Source organism: Diceros bicornis, chromosome 38 (assembly GCF_020826845.1).
Source record: "Diceros bicornis minor isolate mBicDic1 chromosome 38, mDicBic1.mat.cur, whole genome shotgun sequence".
Classification (NCBI taxonomy): Eukaryota; Metazoa; Chordata; class Mammalia; order Perissodactyla; family Rhinocerotidae; genus Diceros; species Diceros bicornis.
In genome coordinates, this window is record NC_080777.1 from 9481115 (window position 1) to 9501650 (window position 20536).

The 20536-nt window shown below is 41.0% G+C and overlaps 1 protein-coding gene across 4 annotated transcripts in view; it reads left to right on the top strand.

Annotated features, from left to right (window-relative positions):
- Positions 1-20536, top strand: part of NVL (nuclear VCP like) — a 117044-nt gene that overhangs the window by 25553 nt on the left and 70955 nt on the right. For all 4 annotated transcript variants that reach the window (XR_009217127.1, XM_058533636.1, XM_058533635.1 and 1 more), the window contains exons 12-15: positions 5375-5519; positions 14643-14892; positions 16540-16758; positions 17470-17574. Coding sequence is in view for 3 of the 4 variants with exons in the window: in XM_058533636.1 (XP_058389619.1) it covers positions 5375-5519; positions 14643-14892; positions 16540-16758; positions 17470-17574 (719 nt within the window). In the remaining variant the exon portion in view is untranslated. The remainder of the gene's footprint in view (positions 1-5374; positions 5520-14642; positions 14893-16539; positions 16759-17469; positions 17575-20536) is intronic.

A 20536-nucleotide genomic window follows, 5' to 3' on the forward strand; every position in this document is an offset into this window, starting at 1 on the left:
GCTTACCATTGAGAATGATCTTCTTTCCATATGTTTTTGGCTATTTGTATCATTTCCAAAGTCCCTTTTCTCATCCTTTGCCCATTGTTCTATTGGTTTATTTTTCAAGAATTGATTTGAAGGAATAATATACTTGAATATATTATGGAAACAAACTCTGTGTTAAATATATTGCAGTTATTTCCTCCCGATCTGTAACTTGTTTTTCCATTTTGTTTAATGGTCTTTAGATACAAATTTGGAGGGAAGGATCAGCACAAGTAGAACTTTTGGAATTGGATCTACTTACTGTGAAATAGCATGTATTTTGTGTTCCTTGTGGTGCTAGGTTGTAGGTTGCTTATTCTGCTGTTTTATTTTATTGTTTTTGTGTGAGGAAGATCAGCCCTGAGCTAATATCCTTGCCAATCCTCCTCTTTTCGCTGAGGAAGACCGGCTCTGAGCTAACATCTATTGCCAATCCTCCTCCTTTTTTTTTCCCCAAAGCCCCAGTAGATAGTTGTATCTCATAGTTGCACATCCTTCTAGTTGCTGTATGTGGGACGCGGCCTCAGCATGGCCTGAGAAGCAGTGCGTTGGTGCGCACCCGGGATCCAAACCCGGGCAGCCAGTAGTGGAGCGTGCGCACTTAACCGCTAAGCCACGGGGCCGGGCCCTGCTGTTTTATTTTTATGTAAAATTTTCTTGCTGTGTTTTGAGGCCTATGTTCTAAATTAACATATTTTATTGAACCTAAATTGTTATCAGTTATAAGACACCATTATTTTATGTACCGCTAAGAAGGAAAATGACACCAGCAATCAAACTATGACACAGTGCTTTCTGATCACACTGATAGTAGAAGCATTCTGATTTCAGAGGTATTAAAATATGGAAAAAATGGGGGCCGGCCCGGTGGCGCAAGCAGTTGGGTGCGCGCGCTCCGCTGCGGCGGCCCGGGGTTCGCTGGTTCGGATCCCGGGCGCGCACCGACGCACTGCTTGGTAAGCCATGCTGTGGCGGCGTCCCATATAAAGTGGAGGAAGATAGGCACCGATGTTAGCCCAGGGCCGTCTTCCTCAGCAAAAAAAAAAAAGAGGAGGATTGGCGGATGTTAGCTCAGGGCTGATCTCCTCACAAAAAAAAAAAAAAAAAAAAATATGGAAAAAATGAACAAGCACAAGGATTAAGCAGATTACCCATTCATAGAACGTTACTGAAAGCCCTATTAGTTGGGGTTTTTGATGTGTATCTCTGTGTTGTGGTTTAAGGTTCCCCTTTATAAACCAGACTAGGGAAAACAGTCCCACTTGCACAGTTATCCTACCAAATAGTCTGTGCCGTGTGGTTGTTTTTCCCCACAGTTTGAGAATTTTGTAAAATCTTATTAATTCAGAGTTTACAGATTTGAAATTTTAATAATATGAGACTTTTTAAGTAAGTGAATATGAACAAGATAATGAGATCACTTAACAGAACTGATTGTATCTAATTTCAAAAACTTAAACTCAGATATAATTCTAATTATTAAGAGCTGGAAAGTATCTTAAAATATCATCATCTTGTATATGAGGAAACTGATACGCAGAGAGCTAAGGGCTAAGTTCATTAGGTGAGTCATTGGCAGAGCGTAGGCTAGACTGCAGATGTTTATTTACATGTACACAATTAATGAGCTATCCACAAATGCGTTCATTCTTTATGAGAGCTTTATGCCAGAAACACGTTAATTGTTTCCTTTTACTCTGTGTAGAAAGAAATAAAACTTCATTCCTTTTATGATGTTCTGAGATTGAAATGTTGGCTAACGTAACTTCAGTTTAACATGATCAAATCATACTCTAGAAGAGGGAGAGAAAGAGTGGTATTTGTCTTTTTTTTAAATAATTTTATTTATGTATTTATTTTTCCCCCAAAGCCCCAGTAGATAGTTGTATGTCATAGCTGCACATCCTTCTAGTTGCTGTATGTGGGACGCGGCCTCAGCATGGCCAGAGAAGCAGTGCATCAGTGCGCGCCCGGGATCCGAACCCAGGCCACCAGCAGCGGAGCGCATGCACTTAACCGCTAAGCCACAGGGCTGGCCCGAGTGGTATTTGTCTTGAAGTTACTGGTAGTAGTGAGTGGGTTGCCAATCCTAGCCCAGGTCTGATTTTTATCTTTCAAATGACTCCATTTAGAACAAAGAAGGAAAAAAACAGCATTTGAAATGGCACCCATGTTGCTAAGTATTGTTTTCCTGTGGAAAGATTTTTTCGTTACTGAAGATCTAACAGATTTCTATGATAGTTCTTGTTCAGTTCTGCGTATCAACCCTTGATATGCTCAGCGCATATCGCCAAGACTGTAGTGTCTGAGCGACACGAACTAGAAAAAAGAAGCAAATCCCTACCCTTGGTCATTCTTTTAGCTGTGGAAATTAAAACATACGTGAATCAGCAGTAGAACAACTTGGGCTCTACACCAGCTTTAGCGCAGAGAGGATTCAGAGGAAGAACATCTTCATGTGAATGCAAGTTTGTAGTTCATCATGCTCCCTAAATTATGAGATGTGACCGCGTTTCTTTTTTTTTATTATTTTATTTTCTATTATATTTAATTTAATTTTGATTTAATTTAATTTAATGTAATTTAGTTTAATTTTTTGAGGAAGATCAGCCCTGAGCTAACATCCATTGTCAATCCTCCTCTTTTTGCTGAGGAAGATTGACCCTGGGCTAATATCCCTGCCCATCTTCCCCTACTTTATATGTGGGACGCCTGCCACAGCATGGCTGGACAAGTGGTGCATAGGTCTGCACCCTGGATCTGAACCTGCGAACCTCAGGCCACCAAAGCGGAGCATGCGAACCCAACCACCACGCCACTTGGCGGGCCCCAGGTGTCACCTCATTTCCTGTAGTTTCTTTTGCTTATTGCTTATTCAGTGATCTCCTCGTAGAGTAAGTCTCTTCCTTGGGCTGATTTCTTTTGTTCAGTTTTCAAAAAGTGTTAAAGAGCTTTCCCGTCTCCCTCAAACCTGCCGCCTTATGCCTCTCTTCAGTCCACAGTTTATCAGAAGAATAGTTGCTGTCAACTAAGGATGTTTCTATTTCCATTCTGTTCTGTACCCTCATCCCCTTAGTTGTATACCTGCCTCTACCATTTTACTGAAAATGGCCACAGAAAAGTCGTTGATGATCATCTGTTTGCCACCTCTTTTGGCGTGCTTTTGCCCCTCGTCCCTCTGAACCTCTGTTCTTCAGTGTCTCATCTGAAAACCCGTTTGTCACAGTTGCTGTGAGGGCTGACTGAGGTAGAGGCTGTGACCCAGCGCGGGTGGAGCCTGGCACGTAGTGAGCACTCCCTGCTGGTTGTTGTTGAGGGCCTTCCATAACGTTGACCCCTTGTCCTTGTCCTCGTCAGCACTCTTGTGGAGTCACACGCCCTCTTTCTGTCCTTCTCCTGGGTCTTGGGCAGCTCTTCACCAAGGTCCTTCACTTACTTGCCACCTTTTACCCATCCCTTAAGGCTCTGCACTGGGTCTGCTTTTCTTCTTGCCTCTTACCCATTTCCCAGCCATTCCTGTTCAACTCCTCATTGAACACTCTCCAGTTACATCTCTAACCTGGACCTCTGATGAGCTTCAAACCCACATTCCCAACTGCCTGTCACATACTTGCGTGTGACTGTCGCACAGACACCTCACACTCTGTGTCCAGAGCTAACCTTGCTTTCCCGTTCAGCCTTCGCTGCCTCTGTCGAACCTCCCTCCTGTATTCCTTATTTGAATTAAAAACATCACCTCCCACCTTATCAGGCAAACCTAAGTCGTCTTTGTCTCTTCCTTTTCCCTCACCCTTTACATGGAATCACCTGTTTAGTGCTTTTGATTCTATCTACAACATTGTACTTAAATTGGGCTTTTCCTTTTGTTCTTTTTTTGGAGGAAGATTGGCCCTGTGCTGACATCTGTTGCCAGTCTTCAGGTTATCTGTTCCTTTTTTCTCCCCAGAGCCCCAGTACATAGTTGTGTATCATAGTTGTAGAGTTGTAGCTCTTCTATATGGGACGCCACCTCAGCATGGCTTGATGAGCAGTGAGCACATCCCCACCTAGGATCTGAACCAGTGAACCAAGGGGCCCCAAAGCAAAATGTACGAACTTACCCACTGTGCCACTGGGCCGGCCCCAGGCTTTTCCTTTTTATTTAGTATGTTCCTGCCTTATTTCACCCATCTCTCACCTGCTTATTGTAATCAAATCACCACAAACTCTTTTCACTTTTATTCCTCTTTACTCTCTTCAAAATTATTATTAGAATTCCCTTTCCAAAACACAAATCTCGTCAGAAAAACCTTTCATGGCTTTCCGTTGGCTAAAGAACATATTATAAATTCCTCATGACTTGGCTGTCAGAGTACTTAATTAGCATCTTACTCCCTTCTTATTCCCTGTGAGGGAGTGTAACTCAGATTTGCTGTTTGTTCAACCCTGGTTCTGTTGAGAGAAATCGTACTTATGAGAGATATGCTTTAGGCCCTGCCTTCCATCCATTCCTAAAAATCTGTCTCTAGATGAAGCCAGAGCAACTGAAGACTGTATTGTATCCCCCATCTCACATTAATGCCGTGAGTCTGTTTCAACACATACGTACTCTGTCTTGCCCAGGCTCCCTGCTGTTGGACTGCTCGCCTTGTCTAAACATGTCACACTGTTTGTACCTCTCTGCTCTCACTCATACCATTTCTTCCCTGTAGAATTTCATGAACCTATATCTCTGCTTATTAACGTCCTCTTCACAGGGCTTTCCCGGAATGTTACATCCTCCCTGAACTCTCCCTTATTCCTCAATCAGAATTCATAATATCTTCCATTGTATTGCTGTGGTGCTTTGTTTACACTTATTATTATGCTTCACAAAATTTGTCTTATTTGTTTCTTGGGGCCAGCTCAGTGGCGTTGTGGTTAAGTTCGCACGCTCCACTTCGGCGGCCTGGGGTTCACAGGTTCGGATCCTGGGCTCGGACCTACGTATCACTTATCAAGCCATGCTGTGGCAGGAAGTCACATACAGTGGAGGAAGATGGGCGCGGATGTTAGCCCAGGGCCAATCCTCCTCAGCAAAAAGAGGAGGATTGGCAATGGATGTTAGCTTAGGGCTAATCTTCCTCACACACAAAAAATGGTCTTATCTGTTTCTCACTAGGTTGCAAGCTGCCTGAGGACAAAGTTTGTATTTATCTTCCTGACATCTTTCATGTATTAGACATTTAGTAATTGTAGTTTTATATATATATTGCTGTCAAAATGTGTAATACTTTCCCTCTAACCACTGAAATGACTTGTGTAAGCATTATTGTCCTCGATGTCACATATCTTGTTCACCACTCATCCTGTGTCTGGTTCTTACTAGATCTGAATAACGTGGCAGCTACAGCTCGGGTCCTAGTCATTGGAGCTACTAACCGACCAGACTCGTTAGACCCTGCTCTGAGACGTGCAGGAAGGTTCGACCGAGAAATATGCCTGGGTATCCCAGATGAAGCGTCCAGAGAAAGGTATCCTCTTATAGAATGAAGTTTATGTGCCACCACGTCATCTGAACTGAGTGCTTTGAAAATGAGGGGTGAGAGTACATGTAGCCTTTTCTTTCTCTCGTTCTTTCTTCTTCAGCTGTTGTATTCATAGTGATCTATAGTATGCTAATTGCAATTCCACATATATAGTCTTTATTTTATTTCTTTATTTTTTTATTTTTTGTGAGGATGATTAGCCTTGAGCTAACACCTGTTCCCAATCCTCCTCTTTTTGCTGAGGAAGACTGGCCCTGAGCTAACGTCCATGCCCATCTTCCTCTACTTTATATGTGGGACGCCTGCCACAGCATGGCTTGATTAGTGGTGTGTAGGTCCTCACATCTGGAATCCAAGCCTGTGAACCCGGGGCTGCCAAAGCAGAGTGCGAAAACTTAACCACTGTGCCACTGGGACGGCCCTTGCATTTCCACATGTGTAGTCTTTAAGTAGTTACTCAGCCATTCAGGTTTGTTTACTAACGTGTTTGTGCCTGCAGCAAAATAATATTATTTAATATTTAAGTTGTTTGTGTTTATTCAGCAAATATGTATTGAGCATATAGTATGTGTCTATACCACTGTGGTAGGTAATATGAGGAATACAAAGAATAATAAGTCCTTGCTTTGAAGATGCTTGCAATATAGGTAAAGAGAAATAAGGCATGTATCCTTTATCAAGCCTTGTTTTGATTAAGTGCCAAAGCTGATGGTAGAGACATGGACACAGTAGAGCCCATCATCCCTACTGGATGAAATCCTGCGTCCATACATCCAGTATTCCATCATCAACAAAGTCTTTAAAGGGCTTTTGTAGATGGCCATATGTTTTTTTTTTTTTCTTTTTTTTTGTGAGGTAGATCAGCCCTGAGCTAACATCCATGCCAAGCCTCCTCTTTTTGCTGAGGAAGACTAGCCCTGAGCTAACATCTATTGCCAATCCTCCTCCTTTTTTTCCGTTTTTTCTCCCCAAAGCCCCAGGAGATAGTTGTATGTCGTAGTTGCACATCATGCTAGTTGCTGTATGTGGGACGCGGCCTCAGCATGGCCGGACAAGTGGTGCGTCGGTGCATGCCTGGGATCCGAACCCAGGCCGCCAGTAGCGGAGCGTGCGCACTCAACCGCTAAGCCACCAGGCCGGCCCCTGTAGATGGCCATATTTTGAAAAATTTCATGCCTGCAGAAAAGTTGAAAGAATAACACAATAAATACCTGTATTTAGCCCTGCAGTTAAATTTACCACTTGTTAACATTTTGCCATGTTTACTTTCTTTTTTTTTATAATTTTTTTTTTTTAACTCATTTATTTATTTTTTTTTTGTGAGCAAGATCAGCCCTGAGCTAACATCCATGCTAATCCTCCTCTTTTTGCTGAGGAAGACCGGCTCTGAGCTAACATCTATTGCCAATCCTCCTCCTTTTTTTTTTTCCCCCCAAAGCCCCAGTAGATAGTTGTATATCATAGTTGCACATCCTTCTAGTTGCTGTATGGGGGACGTGGCCTCAGCATGGCCTGACAAGCGGTGCGTCGGTGCGCGCCAGAGATCCAAACCCGGGCTGCCAGTAGCGGAGCACATGCACTTAACCACTAAGCCATGGGGCCAGCCCGACATGGACATTTTTGAAGTGTCTGGGTAAGTCTTTTGTAGAATACTGCACAATTTAAATTTATCTGATTGTTTCCTCATGATTAGGTTCAGGTTAAACATTTTGGGCAAGAATACTACATAGGTGGTGAGGCGTCCTTCTCAGAACATCATTTCAAGAGGTTCATAGTGTCAGTGTGTATCATTATTGGTGATGTTAAGTTTGATCACTTGGTTAAGAAATTTGTCCGAGTTCTCTCCTTTCAAGGTACCCTTCTGGGGCTGGCCCAGTGGCGCAGCGGTTAAGTGCACACACTCTGCTTTGGCAGCCCGGGATTCACAGGTTTGGATCCCGGGCGCGCACCAACGCACCGCTTGTCAAGCCATGCTGTGGCGGCATCCCATATAAAGTGGAGGAAGATGGGCACAGATGTTAGCCCCAGGCCGATCTTCCTCGGCAGAAAGAGGAGGATTGGCGTTGGATGTTAGCTCAGGGCTGATCTTCCTGATAAAAAAAAAAAAAAAAGGCACCTTTCTCTTTTGTACTTAATAAATACAATCTAGATATTTCTGTGTCTACAGTTATTTATGACTGCTTTTTGTCAGTTTGTTCAAACTCCATTTTAGATTCAGAGAGTAAGTTCTATAAGGCATTCACGTTGGTGTTTTTATGTAGGCCGTAATGGTTAGCTAAGCCAAGGATAGCTAGGGCCAGAATTCCATCTGAGGCTAAAGAGGGGTATTAAATGTTAACTGTGTTTGGGCCGGCCCCATGGCTTAGTGGTTAAGTGCTTGCGCTCCACTACTGGCGGCCCCGGTTCAGATCCCGGGCGCACACCGACGCGCCGCTTCTCCGGCCATGCTGAGGCAGCATCCCACATACAGTAACTAGAAGGATGTGCAACTATGACATACAGCTATCTACTGGGGCTTTGGGGGAAAAAAAGGAGGAGGATTGGCAATAGATGTTAGCTAGAGCTGGTCTTCCTCAGCAAAAAGAGGAGGATTGGCATGGATGTTAGCTTAGGGCTGATCTTCCTCACAAAAAAAAATAAATAAAATAAATTATAAAAAAGAAAAATGTTAACTATGTTTAAGGCCAGTTGAGAAGAGCAGAATCAAAGCCTGAAAGAAGATAGTTCTTGAAGATAATTGAGTGAGAATTTTTTAAGGAAGAGTATTTGTGTTTTTTTTTATCATGGTAAAAAATACGTATAAAATTTACCATCTTAACCATTTTTAAGAGCGCAGTTCAGTAGTGTTAAGTATGTTCACATTGCAGCAAATCTCTAGAACGTTTTCATCTTACAAAACTGAAACTCTATACCTATTAAACACTAATTCCCCCTCCTGAGGAAGAGTGATGGTGATCAAGTCTATGACAAAGGCAGGACGCAGTTTTCTTATTTTTATACTTTTGTCTAGCTCTGAATGCAGAAGCAAAATAGTTATATTATTGTATGCAAATGTTAATGAGTTAAATTCTAAGATGGGGAAATTATATAAATAGATTTAAGGTACATTGAAGTTTGTTCCAGATCAGTAATTCTTAGAAAGTCATGCATTAACTGAGGAAACACTTATATATATACTTATATATATATATATATAAACACTTATATACTGTTGTACACCAAGGAGACACAGTGACTGGCACTTCAGTCACTACCTTGAGTCATCAGAATTGCGATGAGTAGACCGAGATGGAGTCTTAGGGAAGATATATCAGCTATGGGGGTTCTTAAAAGCCTCTCTGAGAAAGCTGAGACTTGAAGAATAAATAGCAATTAACTGATCACATGATGGTGAGAGTATTCCAGGTAGGAATGGCGTGTGTGAGGGCCCTGAGGTGAGTGAGCGCTCAGTGTGTCCAGGGAATCTGGAAGAACAGCGTGGTTATTGAAGAAGAGATGGGACGTGGAAAGGCTGGGGAGGTGTGAGAAGCCAGTTCATATCCACCTTGCTAAGGATTTTGGACTTCTGTGAGTGGTGGGAAGGAATTAAAGCAATTAAGTTCAGCAGGATGGTGATGGAAACCTTTTTTGAAAAGATCAGTGTAGCTGCCCTTGAAGAGTGAATGACAGGAGAGCAGGGAAGGGTTCTGTTATCCCGGTGAGGGGGCTCTTGTGATGGGCAGAGGTGATGGCAGCTGGGTTGAAGGAGGTGGGAGTGTGGATAGAAATAACTGGAGTAGCTGGAGACATTTAGGAAGTAGAATCAATAAGCTGTGCTTATCCATAGAATGTGTGTGTGGAGAGGTGGGGGCTGTGAGCAAGAAGCAACTACTCCCAGGTTTCTGACGTCAGCATCTGTGCAGATGGTTTTCTGTTGAGGGGATGGGAAATACTGGAGGATAAGCAGATGTTTAGAGGAGGACTTGGGGATGGATGGGAAGATAAGGTCAGTGGAGTTAGGGGGACTTGCAGGAGGTCCAGGTGGAGAGGTCACGTTGGTTATTGGACAAGTGAGTCTGGAGCTCTGAGGAAGTAAAAATTTGAGAATCATCAATCTATTGATGGCAGTTGAAATTATGAAGATAGATGCGATTGTCCAGAGAGAGTATGAAGAGCGAATGACAGAGGTCCTGGGACAGGCCCAAAGAGGTTAACAGGCTAAGGATAGGAAAAGAGCAGCCAGAAGTATTGGGAAAATGAAAAGAATGTGTAGTGGAAGCCAAGGGAAGTGGATGTTTCCGGAAGGAGGAATGAGAGGTCATGCAAGGGAGGGCTGAAAATTTGTTTTTTGAATTGAGCAACCTAGAGGTCACTAGTGAACATAACCAAAAGCTGTTTGAGTTGAACGATAGGGGCAAAATCCAGGTTGGAATGGCTGGGGAGCAAATGGAAAGTGAAGACATGGGAGCAGCAGACTTCCACAGTCCGTTTAGGGGAAGTTTGGCTGTGCAGGAGAAGAAGGAAGGTGGTAGCTACGTGAGGCGGATAATGAGGTGTCAAAAGAGAAGGTTTTTTTAGCATGGGAGAAACTTGAGTATCTTTAAATGCTGATGGGAAGGAGCAAATGGGAGGAATGGGGGATCAGAGCTTATGTGTAGGTATTGGCCTTAGAATGAGGGATGCTTCCATTGAAACGACAGTAAACAGGAAGAAAGAGTATGAAGGCGAGGAGGCCCATCTGTGGGGTGCTGGCAAATTGAGGGCGTTTCCTCTGTGAATTCAAAGTGAGATCGTCTGATGAAAGTGAGGCACACGGTGGATAGGTTAGAGGACTGAGGAGGATGAAAGCCTGAAATTGCTTTCTTGTATAACCTTAGTTGAGCTGGCTGGGATAACAGGAGGATTTTCAGGCAATGTTAAAGATTGGGATATAGAGCCAGTAGGCTGGTTTTATGATTTTTTCCCCCGAGTTTAAAGGCTTCCTGTAAGGATTGAATTACTGTACCCAGCACGATGTCTGACACATAGGAAGAAACATTTTTTTCGAGGTAGCTCTTGCTGTTTTTCTGAGCTTTAAAAGCATTTTATAATGGAAAATTCCAGTGTACACAAAAGGAGTCTAATATAATTTTTCCAGTTTCTATTGCTGCAGAACAAACCACCCCAAATTTAGTGGCTCACAACAACAACAGTCGTTGTATTGTCTCTCACGGTTTCTGTGGGTCAAGAGTCCAGAAAGGCCTTCGCTAGCTGGTGCCGTCTCAGGCTCTCGTGTGGTTGCCAGGATGGTGGTTGGAGCTGGAACCTTGTGGGGGCTTAGAGCAGCCCAGCTGTCTTATCTGTCTGCCTGCCTGTCGATCTGATCTGGCTTATCTGTCTCTCTTCTATCTGTCATCTGATCTGGTCTGTCCCCTCCTCCTTTTTCTTCTTGTCACCTAAAGGCCTCTCCACGTGGCACCCCTTACGGGATAGTCTGGGCGTCCTCAGAGCTGGGCAGCCCTGGGGTGGTAGGATTCAGACATGGCAGCCTGGGGCTGCAGCATGAGGATTGCAGGGAATGGGCTGAAGTGGCCTTGCCTTTTTGACCTAGCCTTGGAAGTCACATGGTTCCAATTCCACTGTACTGTATCAGTTGATGGGTCACTAGGCTCAGGCCAGATTTAAGGGGAGGAGTCATAGACCCTACCTTCCAGTGAGAGGAGGGTCAGGAATTTGTAGATGTGCTCTAAAACTGTCACAATAATGAACTCCATGTCTTATCACCCAGTTTCAACAGTTATCAACATTTTCAGTCTTGTTTTATTTACCCTTTACTTTTTTTTCCTGGAGTGTTTGAAAGCAAATCCCAGGCATTATATCATTTCAACTATAAGTACTTCAGTATCTAATGGATAAAGACTTTATTAAACATATATGCAATGCCATTGTATAGCTAACAAATAATCTTTAATATATCTAGTATCGAACCATATTCATATATGTAGTATATAGTTGTAGTATGAATTTTGACTATATCCATATTTAGCATTTTCATTTCTCATCTAGATAAATATTGTTCACTGCTGACCCAAGTCATATATTATGATCGCATTTCCTTTCTTCACCTTTTTAACTTTTCTGAAATTCACAGTTGCCATATTTTTTTCATTTGCTAACCCTCTCACAACTTTTTCTGCGTTCTCTGTTTTCTCCACGTCTTTTTTTCCTATGTGTGCGTATTTGTGTTTGTTTGGGCCTGTCTTATACCTTACATTACAGTGAGAGGCAGTGAGAAATAATATGTAAAGTCAGAACAACAGTACCTGGTCTGCAGTAAGTCTTGATAATTGAGAACTGTTATTATTATTTCATGTTGACAGCTTTCCTCAAGCGGCAGTCCTTGGCTGTCCATTCATCTTTTACGAGTGAGACTGGTTAGCTGTCTGCAGTACAGGCTACTTTGTTGAAACATGAGTGCCATGATGAAGCAGGCAGATGACCAGCTAACTTTTTAGCTAGAAAACTCCCAATGTCGCTTTGTGTAGATTGTTTTTGTTGAGTCAGTTCAGATTATTCAGCAAATCTTCAGACAACGCCATGGGGCTCTGCGTGTAGCTGCTGGTCTTCTGACCTGGGCAGGGAAAGGAGCTGAGGGATTGCACATGCTGTACACAGACTTTGGCCCATTTTTCTGACGGAGTTGATCTTAACAGTTGTCCACAAACAGGAGCTTCCCTCCCCTGATTCCGTTTCACCAGAGAGCACATTCCTGGCATCCTGCTGGTTGAGAGGGTGGAGAATACGTGGGGTCTTAAAACTTCTTAGGCAGAGTTTCAGATAATTTCTGTGTTTTCGGCTCCCTGCCGTGGCCCTGATTTCTGTAGTCAGACACTTTGATGCCTCTGGTTCCTGGTGTGTGGAGTTCCACCAGACAAATGTACTTCCTTCTCATTAGTATGCCTCTCTGCAAAGGTTAATTTTGACTTTGTCCCCTCTGCTAGATCATTTACCATTCTCCATCCACTTTCCTCATGAATTGTGGTTTAAGATTACAGATAATCAAATATCTATTAGTCTATACTGATATAAATGATAGAAGAAATAAATAAACGGGTGAGAATAGGTGCAGCAGAATTCCAAATAATTTATGTAGATACACTGCGCTTAAGGAGGTGGCGTATCACTCCCTACTCCTTAAGTGAGAGCTGGGCGTAGCAACTTATTTCCAAAGAGTACAGTACGGGAAGGGAGGGAAGAGTAACTTCAAGCACAAGCCCTTTCAAACACTGTCTCAAACCTGGTGATACATCTACAGTGATAAGTTATGTCGATAGTAGTTATCTTTGATGTGATGTGAAGAGAATGACACTTGACTTCTTTGATCTTCTTCCCAAAAACACGTTACCCTAGTCTAATCATGGTAACAATATCAGACCAATCCCAGTTGAGGGATATTCTACAAAATATTGGGCCAGTAATCCTGCAAATTGTCTTTAATAATAGGAGAGGGGTGTGGGGTATATAGAACTCTGTACTGTCTTTGTAATAATTCTGTAAATCTAAAACTGTTCTAAAATAAAAGTTTTATTTTTTAAAAATGAGTTAACTCATCCTCTTTATAGTCAAATATATCATTAAACCTGGATCGTTTATTCTGGGAACCCCATAATATTTGAATCTTTGTAGGGACTTACAGCCCTTAGGGCGCCAGCTAGAGCTGACGCAAAGAGACCCATGTTGGGTCGCCTTTCTCTTCTTTGGTAGTACAATATGCATCCATCATAACCCCCAGCTATCTGTTTCCTTCAATATCTCATATCAGCATGAATACCTCTCTTTATATAGAGCCACCCTAAAGCCTATAGCCTAAGCCTATTCTGTTCACTTACATGACCCCAAATGAATTTTCTATAACTTATTCTCCATCAGCTTGACATTTGAAAATATTAGTCTCCCTTACAAATTTGGAAATTTCAAAATATATTTCCTTGTCCAAGTTAATTAATATGTCACAATCTGTAAATAACAACAGCTAACACTTCTTGGGCGCTTATGACGGATCAACCACTGTTCTAAGGGCTTTGCATGTATCCATTTACAACAACGTCCCTATGAGTCAGTGCTATACTTACTATACTATATTTTTAACAGATGAGAAAACTGAAGCCCAGAGGAGAAGTAACTGGTCCGGGTTACTCAAAGAGTAGAAGAGCTGGTACCAAACTCAAGGGGTCTAGCTTCAGACCTTCTGTCCTGAATATCTTTACAGCTTTTATTCAATAGGTCTTTACAGAAATTGTTGAAGGTGTGCCTTTAATAATAATAATCTAGGTAGTGTAGTGGTTAAGTTCGCATGCTCTGCTTCAGCAGCCTGGGGTTTGCGGGTTCAGATTCCAGGCGTGGACCTACACACCGCTCATCAAGCCATACTGTGGTGGCGTCCCATGTACAAAATAGAGGAAGACTGGCACAGATGTTAGCTCAGTGACAATCTTCCTCAAGCAAAAAGAGGAAGATTGGCAACAGATGTTAGCTCAGTGACAATCTTCCTCACACAAAAAAAATTATCTAGAAATCCACATTTCATTGACACGTACCACGTTGCCAGTTTAGCTGAGCAGAATTTGTCACACATGCAATATAGGGATAAACAATAGGTAGAGATGAAGATGGGGAAGTAACTGTCCTTATATAAAATTGGATATGAAAGTGTGTATCACCATTACTTTTTGCGATGAATAGAATTAATGTTTTATTTGAGTTTGGAGGCTTTTATTTCTGGTACCTGTCCATTTAGTCTACACTAAAAGTAGAACTTATCTTATATCCTCATAAATTATTTGTCTTATTTCCTCTCTGATATTGTAAAATTCTTAAAGACAGATTATTTTTAAAAAATCTATTTTGTATTCTTCACAGCATTTAATATAGTTCCTAACAAAGCGGATATTTGTACCTTTATCTTTAATGGGATAAGGTGGATTATGCAATAGTGATTCAGCGTTTGTTGAATGAATGAACGATTTGCTCTTATATTGTACCCATTATAATACCATTGACAGAGAAGAAGGATTTCAAATAAATATATTTAGTGACTTATTTTTACTGGTAGGTTAGGAACCTGAATTTTTTTCCCTGTCTTTTCTGCAGAATACTTCAAACTTTGTGCAGAAAACTACGACTTCCCGACAGTTTTCATTTTCGCCATTTAGCACACCTAACGCCAGGCTTTGTTGGCGCTGACCTGATGGCACTCTGCCGTGAGGCAGCTGTGTGTGCAGTCAACAGGGTCTTAAGGAAGCTGGAGGAGTGGCAGAAGAAAGATCCTGAGGTTGGAGGTTTGCCGTCTGAGGGAGGCCGGGAAGAAAGGATTGGAACTGAGCCCACCTCCAAAACACAGGTGCTTTCTGTACAGGGGCCTTAAACTGTCCTCTGAATGTTTTTAGTTTGTGTTACCTTAATGCAAGCAAGTGTTGATATAGTTGAGCTTTATGATTTTCTGTTTTATTGGCATTTTATCTTCAGAATAATTATCAGTTACACCCAGAATGTCTATAATTTCAAGAGTACAATTTGTTTTACTTTTTTAGTTGATTCTGAGTAAATTCATTTTATAGTAGTGATTGTGAAGTTCTAGAGCAGGAGTTGGCAAACTATGGCCCATCTGCCCACTGTCTGTTTTTGTAAATTAAAGTTATATTGGAACACAGCTGTGCTCATTTATTACATATTGTCTATTTCTGCTTTTGCTCTTCACAGCAGAATTCACATAGGAATCCTTATAGCAGAGACCATATGGTCCACAAAGCCTGCAGTGTTTACTGTCTAGCCCTTTACGGAAGAAGTTTGCCAACTCCTGTTAGAGCATTGGACATTTAGTTATATTTCCTGGTTATTTGATTACGGGGACTCGGATAGTCTGCTGACGTAATAACCACGTCCTTGTCCCTAGCTACAGATGGCTCTGGAGAATAGTCCTGTGAATGTGAAAGGGATGTTTATCCATCTAAGATCAGGGTTAAAAATTTAAGTTTTGTGAGTTATGAAAACTCAATATGAATTTATACAGCATTTTATAGTTTGCACAGGGAGCTTCTATAATATAATTTGATCTATATAACTTTGTTAAGTAAATATCATTACTTTCCCCATTTTATAATCAAAGAAACTAAGCTTAAGAGATTATGACTTGACCGAGGCCACACAGCCCCTGCTTTCCAGAGCAGGGACTTAGATCCAAGTCTTTTGTTTTCAAATCATTTCTTTTATAATATTGCATATAAATTAGGATTTTATAAATTGAGTTATAACGTTACTTTTTACACCTGTCCTCTCATATTCTTCACAAAGCAAGAAACCTGCCTTTGAAGTTCCAGATTTCAGTAGGACTAGGAAAATTGCCTGTGTTCTGTTTAGGTGGAGAAACCATCAAGGAACCATATAACTTTTTTTTTTTTTTTTTTTTTTTTAATTGTATTTATTTAATTTTTTCCCCCAAAGCCCCAGTAGATAGTTGTAGGTCATAGCTGCACATCCTTCTAGTTGCTGTATGTGGGACGCGGCCTCAGCATGGCCGGAGAAGTGGTGTGTTGGTGTGCGCCCGGGATCTGAACCCCGGCCACCAGCAGCGGAGCTCGCGATCTTAACCGCTAAGCCACGGGGCTGGCCCAGAGTAACTTTGTTTTAATTTCATGAAAATTCAGCTGCTTCTTGAATATCTATAAATGAAAAATGGAAATATGTGGTTGTTGAAATGGATATTTGCCAACTGCTTTGTTTGCTATGGCTAGCCCTCATATAGCATACAGAAACCAAAATCAGTCCTCTGTGCCTGATTGTAGTCGGTGTATGTTTCCTTGACCAAATCAAATGATCCATTTAGAGTAAAATAAATGACTTAACGTTAATGGAGAAAATTATTAAAATACTTAGAAGTTCACGATAGCTTACAGAAATATTGCAGTAATAATTTTTAAAAGTATAAAAAAGTAACGTTTTCAGCAAACTTTGTGGTTTTTCATTTTTTCCCTCAACTGCTTCCTTTAAGGATGAATTGCAGAGGCTGCTGGGGTTGCTAAGAAACCAAGATCCCCTCTCAGAGGAGCAGCTGCAAGGGCTGTGCATTGAATTGAATGATTTCATTGTTGCTCTCTCCTCGGTCCAACCCTCTGCCAAAAGGGAAGGCTTTGTCACTGTCCCTAACGTGACATGGGCAGATATTGGTGCCCTGGAAGATATTAGAGAGGAGCTCACCATGGCAATATTGGTAGGTGTCTCTGCTGCTAAATATTGTTGGCATATGTGATGGGTAAACAACCATGGGTGTGTACCAGGTTATGTGTCTAAATTGACTGTGTTTTCTTTTATATGTTCTATTGTATTATTATTAAGCCCCCAACAATGGTTTTTCATTCTTTTGAGATCTGTTTTTGATTTATTCTTTTGGTTGTGCTTGATTCTATGAGTTAAAAAAAAAAAATGTAGGTTTCACCAAGACCAAATTGTTTGAGAAATACTTTCTGAACTCAGTCACGCTTGTAAGGGTCAAAGCAGTTTTAATGCCCATGAAACTTTGGATTAATTTTCATTTACTCTTACTTTTCCACTTTACTGATCATTCCATGGTTCATGAATGAAGTGTGATCCATTTAGAGGTCTGGAACTATTGGAAGAGAAAATACATGGAGGTTACAGTGAACGGGTATCTCTGGCTTTGGACTGTGTAGACTACTGCTGCTTCTGATTTCTTAAAGGAGAGCATTGCCTAACATTTTTAAAGCCTAGAAATTTAGAGCAGGGATTTTAAATTTATTACCATACACCTCATGCTTGGAACAGAGGTAAGCACTCTGTGCCAGGCACTGTTCTCGTCTTCCGGCCTCAGGATTGGTGTTGCAAATATGCATCTGGGGGTAATTTGAATATGCAGTATAAGCTGGACATGTGTAATGGGCCGCTGCTGGGGTTGTTCTTCCAGGCACCTGTCCGTAACCCAGAACAGTTCAAAGCTCTTGGATTGGTGACGCCAGCTGGAGTCCTTCTCGCTGGTCCTCCTGGCTGTGGGAAAACTCTGCTGGCAAAGGTATGTATAAGTTCAGCTGCAGGTGTTTATTTCTTACTATCAGGTAGGATAATGTGAATTTAAATTTTACAGTGAGGGGCCGGCCCCGTGGCTTAGCGGTTAAGTGCGCGTGCTCCACTACTGGCGGCCCGGGTTTGGATCCCGGGGACGCACCGATGCACCGCTTCTCTGGCTTTGCTGAGGCCGCGTCCCACATATAGCAACTAGAAGGATGTGCAGCTATGACATACAACTGTCTACTAGGGCTTTGGGGAGAAAAAAGAGGAGGATTGGCAATAGATGTTAGCTCAGAGCCCGTCTCCCTCAGCAAAAAAAAAGAAGAGGATTAGCATGGATGTTACCTCAGGGCTGATCTTCCTCAGGAAAAAAAAAAAATTTACAGTGAGGGATTTTTGCATAATTTCTGTTAGAAGTTCATTTTAGCAAGACTGACAGTTTTCTTTAGGAAAGTTTCCCCCTTTTATTTTAATGACAAAAAGTACCTCATTGAACATTTGGAAAAGAAAAAAGTTTTAAATCAGCCATAACCTCGTCAGTTTCAACACAGCAGTTACCATATTTTCTGTTTATCATGTTTTGGCTTTTTAATGAGTGTTACTGCATAGTTGTGGTTTGTAGCTGACCTTATTTCCTGCTGTGGTTTAGTTATTATTTATAACATAAGTATTTTCCTCTATGTTCCTTACAGTTGTTATTTTAAAAAATTGTTTTTTGGGTTTTTTTTTGTTGCTGTTGAGGAAGATCGGCCCTGAGCTAACATCTGTTGCCAGTCCTCCTCTATCTTGTATGTGGGACGCTGCCACCAGGTGTAGGTCCGCACCTGTGAGCCGAACCCGCGAACCCCGGGCCGCCGAGAGCGGAGTGCACAAGCTTAACCACTACGCCACCAGGCCGGCCCCCAAAAAATTGTTTTTTCGCATTAGATAATATAGATAAGTGAAAGAGAAAAGCATTATTTATAATCCCCTGACTACTACCTACTACTAATCACTGTTTCATTTTGTTGTCAGTCCTTCCGGATATTCTTTTGTACATAGATATCAAGATGATATATATAACTTTTACACATAGTTTTACAAATGGAAGGTTTTTAAACATGCTTTTCTCACTTAGCAATATTTCTTGAACATCTTCACGTCAATATTGTGTATATACATGTCAATATTTTTAATGCCTCCATAGTATTATACCATAAAGATGTTCTATAATTTAGGGAAATGATCCCCTATTAAAACGGCACTGCATTAAATAACCCTGTACTTACATTTTTGTGTTTCAACTGATCATTTTATTAGACTGCATTCCTAAATAATTTTTCAATAAAAGGAATGCATGTTTTTAAAGCTTTTGGTCCATTACCATTTGATCAAAATGATCCATTACCAAATTACATTTGATCTGCTACCAAAGTAACAAGGAAGTGGCAAGTTACCAAGTAACGAGGAAGGCACCAAAGTGCCTTCCAAAAAGTTTGTACCGATTTTGATCCCTATCAATAGGGTACAAGTATCCATTTCTTCACACCCTAAATTAGCAGTAGCCCATTAACCTGGTTTTTAATATTTGACAATCTGATAGGTAAAAGTGGTATCTTATTGTTTTTAAGTTGCATTTTAAAAATTACTAGTGGACTTTTTTTCATATGTATATGTTTATTGGCTATTTTTCTTTATGAATTGTCCCTATCCTTTGCCTGTTTTTCTATTGACATGCGTGTGATTTTCTTTTTTATTTATAATCACTATTCATATGTTAAGCTGTTACATTTGTAAATATGTTTATCAGTTTATTTGGGCCATTTTAATTTTATTGATCATATTTTTGACACATTGCTTTTTTTGTTTTTTTCATATTTATGTGGACACATTTCCCAGTCTTTTTTTGTTTTCCTTTGGAGTCATGGTTATTAGAATCATCTTTGCTATCTGTAAGTTATATTAGTCATCATTTTTAATGTCTTTATAATATCCCATATATAATTAATCCTTACCAACTTTTTAAAATATTTAAATTACCTGTGAATAAGAAATTAAAATTAGTAGCATTTTTAGTAAGTACCACAGCAGCCAAATAATTTGTGACTCCTCGCTAAGTATCAGATATCCAGTGTCATTTGTTCATGTATATATACATATGTACCTGTATATATATACTATATATCTAAATTTTTTAAAACTTATTTTTGCATATATTACTAAATTTCCTTGCTTAACGCTTCCAGTACTCTTACGAGGCATTGCTGTAAAGGAGTTTGGAAACAAAGGAGAGAGAGGAGAACACCACAGTTATTGGTCTACATTTTTCATAACAGTTTTAGAAAGACATAGCCAGAAAGAAGGTCCTGCATGCTAATATGTGAATTCACCAGGTGGATGCAGTTCCCTCAGCTGGGTGCCTTGTAATATTTGTTCTTAATTAGTTATATCTGTTTTTGATTAGTCCTGTTCACAGCACCAAGGAAGTAGTTTGGATAATTTGAAATTCACAGATAATGTTAAAACATCATAGATCAAATTTTTCCTCTTCTCCTCCCACCCTCCAAATTGCCAACAATTTGGTGCCTCTCTGTTCAGTCAGATTTCTGGTATCTGACCATTTGGAGCAGGGAATCTTGCCTAGGACCCCATGGATGACTTCACAGCTCACTGGACCCATGAGCCTAGGCAATATATTATGTATACAGTTACGCATTGCTTACGACAGGGATGCGTTCTGAGAAATGGATCACTAGGTGATTTCGTCATTGTGCGAACATCATAGAGTGTACTTACACAAACCTAGATGATATAGCCTACTACACACCTAGGCTGTGTAGTACTAATCCTATGAGACCACCGTCGTGTATGCTGTCCGTCGTTGACCAAAACATCATTATGCAGCGCATGACTGAATATGTATTTTTTCCAGGGAGGATGTTCACCACTTTCATCAGATTCTCCAAGAGGTGCATGACTACATGCCC